This window comes from Helianthus annuus, chromosome 9 (assembly GCF_002127325.2).
Source record: "Helianthus annuus cultivar XRQ/B chromosome 9, HanXRQr2.0-SUNRISE, whole genome shotgun sequence".
NCBI classification, from domain to species: Eukaryota; Viridiplantae; Streptophyta; class Magnoliopsida; order Asterales; family Asteraceae; genus Helianthus; species Helianthus annuus.
Window position 1 is genome coordinate 27559233 of NC_035441.2, and position 5224 is coordinate 27564456.

General features: G+C 37.7%; 1 protein-coding gene across 1 annotated transcript; it reads right to left on the minus strand.

Moving 5' to 3' along the window:
* Positions 1-1365: 1365 nt before the first annotated feature.
* LOC110875435 (probable serine/threonine-protein kinase PBL10) lies at positions 1366-3737 on the minus strand. The gene is made up of 5 exons (XM_022123633.1): positions 3611-3737; positions 3251-3411; positions 2959-3094; positions 2711-2865; positions 1366-1749 (listed from the first exon to the last, which is right to left on the minus strand). The coding sequence occupies exons 1-5, from the start codon at positions 3735-3737 to the stop codon at positions 1366-1368; spliced, it is 963 nt and encodes a 320-aa protein (XP_021979325.1).
* Between the last annotated feature and the right edge of the window lie 1487 nt (positions 3738-5224).

The following is a 5224-nucleotide window of genomic DNA, read 5'->3' on the forward strand; positions in this document are numbered from 1 at the left end:
TTACCAATAATACTGTTTTTATAAATAATTTTCTTTTTTTTTATAAATAAACAAAGGAATACACAAAAAAATACAAAATGGAACTTTATATACGCTGCGTATAGATCCCTACGCAGCGTATGAGACAAAAATGACACAACTACCCTTGTATTTGGCTTCGTATAGCCTCAACACAAGGGTATAAATGACATTTTCAGACCTTTATATACGCTGCGTATAGGTCTCTAAGTAGCGTATATAAACCTTGTGAAAAATTGATGCTTCAAACCTACCAAAATGACCCCAAATTTTCAGATGGTTTATATACGCTGCTTAGAGACCTATACGGAACGTATATAAACCTGGTTTTCTGTGCTACGGAGCGTATATAAACCTGGTTTTCTGTGCAATGATTGGTTATTAGGCACTGAGATCCATGGTTTATATACGCAGCGTATAGGTCAGTACGCAGCGTAGAGGGTTAACCCTATACGCTGCGTATTGACCTATATGCTGCTTATATAAACCTTAGTTTTGCTAGGGTTTGGTGTGCCAATAGGCACACCCTTTTGGAATCCAGTTAGGAAAAACGAATCTGGGAAGAAGACAACCCACTACAGGTTTTTATTGGTGGGGTTTTAGTTTCATATATAGTTTTTATTTTTGACTGGTCTTGGTTATTGGGCTGGCAACTGGACTAGCAGTCAGACTGGCATACATCCTATTCCTATTTCCTACACAATACAAACTACATATTATTCACAGTAAGAATTAATAAGTAGTAGTATGATTTTATAAATTAACAAGTATAATGAGGTTTAATTATTATGTTAAAATGGAATCCCCTTAGATGGGTCAATATTCTTGGTATTTAAATAGATCAACCCAGTTGTCCTAACGGAGCATTCTCCAATTTATAAGAATCAACCCATTCTGTCAAAGTAGGTCGGCCTCTTGAATTGATAGATAAGTGTGTTGACCCATAACATGTCATAAATTGACGGGTTACATACACATTAACAATCCTAGCCATGTCCATCGGCCATCACTCTGTTGGTTCAGGCCCAATATAACACACACTCAACACTCACGTAGGTGAAAGTAAATTTGCATATTAAAATAGATGCAAAGAAGAAAGTTTTGGAACTCTCAAATGCTTCACTGTTATTATCGAAAAGAGAGTACAAGGAATAAATAAACAAGCTAATGCCCTATTTATCATAACAAAATAAAAACACATGCTAAATAAACTTGGTCCACTTCTTCCTGATTTAAAGCAACTACTCCAACGATCACATGATCTTATCCACATTTTTCCCTCTTTAATCGGTCATCCATTACTAGGTCAAACCGAGACCCGCAACCCATCTTTACCGGTGACCCGGTTCAGCTCCGATACCCGCACCCGTCAAGATTATCCAACATACTCAACCAGCTCTTCAATCTGCTTCTTATCAAGCTGTCATGGTCCTTCAACATTGTTAGCATCTTTGATTCTGAATCCACTTCATTGCAGATTTCAAAACATAACTGTGCAAGTTCATCCAGGGACTTTTTTCGATTATCAGTGAAAAACTGATTAAGCATCGACTTTCTTATAAATGATTTGCCTATAAGTTCCCCTGTCAAGACCTCCGCGAATATTACTTTATAACCAGAGAGATTGCACCTTAGCACTAATTCCACCCCATCAATATCTGGAAAGGCCATGCCATAGTAACCATCTACAAACAAACTAATGCCATAATCTGAAAGCTTTGCAGTAAAATCCTGTAAATTTGTAATGGTGCACAGGTTAAAACCAGTAGAGTTGTTATAAATGTAACTCCAAGAATAGAATGTACAAATATACGCTATTTTCGAATGGTAGGGAATAGTATCCGGAGTTGCGCTACTTGATGGTACTTGCTTAAATAACCTATAAAGCTCAAGTATGACATTGTATTCAATATATACTGCTAATATTATTTTTTTCAATCGACCAATATGCACCCGTTAGCCTTTTTTGGAACTTGAACTCACAACCTGTTGGTTGGTGGGTTATCATTGATACTTATAACCCAAATGCAATTGGTTACCCAAAGTATTTTCTATATCAACATAAAGAAACGTACAAAGTTGCAAACCCTTTGCTTCTATATGGATCATAAAGCATAGACCTTTAGTGGACTCATGAACACAAGGCAAACTAAGAAAAAAAAAACATGCATAAACCCGCGAAGGTCCTTGTGTGCATGTGCTATGTTGGGTCAAGAATTTGTAAAACAAAGCATTTATTAAAAATGTCAAGTGTTAGGGGGGAGGGGGTGGTTATCACTTGCAAAAATTCCATCACTCACAACATCCAATCAAGTTCCGCCATGTCATCAACCATTATTCCATCACTCACAACCTTTTTTAGTGGCGGTGGTCATCACTCATAACACCCAACAATACCCATCACTCACAACACCCAACAATACCCATCACTCACAACCCTTCAACGCGTGAAGAAATCAACGCGTTTATTTTTCCACGCGTGATATTATATGGTGGCGGCGGTATGCAAAGTGCCATCACGAGTGATGGGCTTCCATCACCGATCCACCACCACTTCCCTTATTAGCTAAAACACACAAGACAATAGGTTAATGTGCTCTCTGAGGTGGGGTTTATAGGAAAATGAAGACCATGGATCATAGTTGATCATAGTCCGTTTTTTATGCTGAAATTATAAGAGCTCATGTCGTACCTCATCCAGCAATATCTTATGTCTATAAAGTCGGGAATCACTTGCTCCAATCTGCGACGTTGGGTTAAATTGTGGTGCTTGTAAGAAAACGATCCCTCGAGCAATTCCTACTATGATCTTCACCTTTGTAACCAATGGAAGTCTTGCAACATCTCCTACAACCGATAAAATTCAACCTATATTTAAATATGCATTATTTTCAGTGAAAATAAGCTTGGTTTATGTCTGAAGTTTATTGTACTGCTTACCGCTGCGAAGAAGATCCTCAAACCTTCCTTTACGCATGAATTCATAGACAAGGAAGAGTTGTTTACCTTCCAAGCAGTATCCTATGAGCTTAACAAGGTTAGGATGATGAAATTCTTGAAACATTCCCAGATCAAACTGCATTCAATAGTGATCATAAGAATTACATTCGAGTGACTCATAAGAATTTCCAGATGAAACAGCATTTCAGGTCTCAGGACTTACATGTGTGTAGCGGTTAAGTTTCTTAACTATTATGGGCATTTCAGAATTATCAACCCAACCTTTTCAAACCTTTCCATAAATAGTATCACCCAAGAATGTGTCATTTACAAAGTTCCTTGTAGAAAGTTTCAATTCATCATAAGTGAACTTTTTTACATCTCTGGTTGCCAACTCCTCAGACTGATTCATGTTGTTTTCAAGCCTCTTTGGTGAACTTGATCCACTTTGGTCTAAGAATGTGAACAGAAAACGGTAAACAACGCTTAGAGAGAGAACAAAATGAACATGTTAATTAAGTGGAACAAATGAATTTGAGACATAAAAATTTAAAGGGTATTCTATGATATAATGCTTTCTTATAAGAGCTCTAAATAGTTATGACCAAAAAATAGTGCATTGCAACACTAATAAAAGTATACATGTGCGTACCAGAGTTTAAAGAAAAATATTTAGGCATCTTCCAAGTTAAAGCCATTATGCCTGATGACTCAGAAGATTGGTTAGATTTCTCCCGTAGTTCCAATAAAGCCTGAAGTGAGGCCACTACCTCAGTCATGGTAGGTCGTTCTTTCAAAACACTATGCACACAACGATGTGCAATGTTAAAGAACCGTTTTAAACATTTGGGAGAAATTGTTCCCTTGATACTAAAATCAACCATCTGATCTAATTTCCTTTCTTTAACGCACTTTTGAGCCCACCTTACTGTAAGTGCAGTTCCTGCCGGGTAACTGTCGCTTATCAGTTCTGGTCAACAAAGCAGAAGTACAAGTTAAAGTCAACCATAATGAAGAATTCAAGACCACATGAAGACCATGCATTGATCAAGGGGGAGTTGTTAATGCACTTTGGGTGAAAAGTGCATGCCTTCCAATTGTTAGGGTCTTTATTGTACATATTTTGAAAGTTAGTCCAAGGTTTATCCTTGGACAACTTGTCCAAGTTTTAGGAAAACTTTTGTCTGAGTTTTATGTTTAGGGCAAAAGTCAGAGCTTTGTGTAGATTGTGTTGTCCGAACTTTAGTCCCTAGTCTATATATATGTGTTGTATAGGATTAGGGCAAATAGATAGATAGACACATCGAGAGAAAGAAAGAAGCTTTGTGCACCTCTTCAGAGAGACTATGTGTTAGTGAGAGAAAGCTAGGGTTTAGATCTTTGTGATCTAAATCCAGCTTGTAGATAATGTATACTCCTTTGGTTTGTGTAATCTGTGATGACTGCTTCTTCAATAAAGAGATTCATCTTCTACATATTTATATCTTGTTCATATTTTGATCTTCATGTCTTTAATCAAGTGCAATCTTCGATGTATGTCATCGATCCGGTGCTTTCACAGTGGTATCAGAGCATGGTTACCGATTCAGAATGGTCTAACCGCCTTCTGAATCACCATTGCTCTTGATTTGATGTTTGTTTCCGCTAAACATCTTAAAGACTTGAAGATTTTGCAAAAAAGTTGAAGAAAATGAAGCTGTTCGTAGTTGTTTTGTTCTCCAAGTTGTTGCAGATATGAGATGCTCGGGAGTAGATAACAAGTTGTGTGGTTCGGAGTTTCGAGTGGATAAAGGCCTGTGTGATGACGAAGAGCGACCAAGTAACTGAGTTCTGTGTACGTAGAAGAAAATAATTGAGTGAGTTCTGTGTGAACAAAGAAAAGAAAAAAAAAGGGCAGTGGTGCAATTGATATATTCAGAGACGTGGTTGACTTTTGTGGTTTGTTGTAACCTAGAAGATAAGGAATTGTGTTTGTTTTATTTTGTGGGTAAAAAGTCTGTATTCAAGTACTTCATGATACGGGGCTGCAAACATTATACGGGACAATATGATTGGGTAGTTTCGGAGTTCTTTCAGTGTTGAATCGGTAACAAAAGGGAACCGAGGTGCAGTGGAATGCGGCTGCTAAAGGCGAGCAAGCAAGCAATCGAAATCGTGCGATTCATTTAGCAAGTAGCAAGAAGAGCAAGAACGAATGCGGGTTAACGAGAAGAGCAAGAGCGAATGCAAGCAAGCAACAAGAACGGAGATCAAGATTATGGGGGTG

Excerpts from the sequence above, each read along its gene's own strand:
- LOC110875435 (XM_022123633.1), bottom strand. The coding sequence starts at position 3,737 with ATGACTGAGGTAGTGGCCTCACTTCAGGCTTTATTGGAACTACGGGAG. Across the intron at positions 2,866-2,958 it reads TGAGGATCTTCTTCGCAGCG|GAGATGTTGCAAGACTTCCA; the intron begins GTAAGCAGTACA and ends TATCGGTTGTAG. Across the intron at positions 1,750-2,710 it reads ATAAGATATTGCTGGATGAG|GATTTTACTGCAAAGCTTTC; the intron begins GTACGACATGAG and ends ACAAATTTACAG.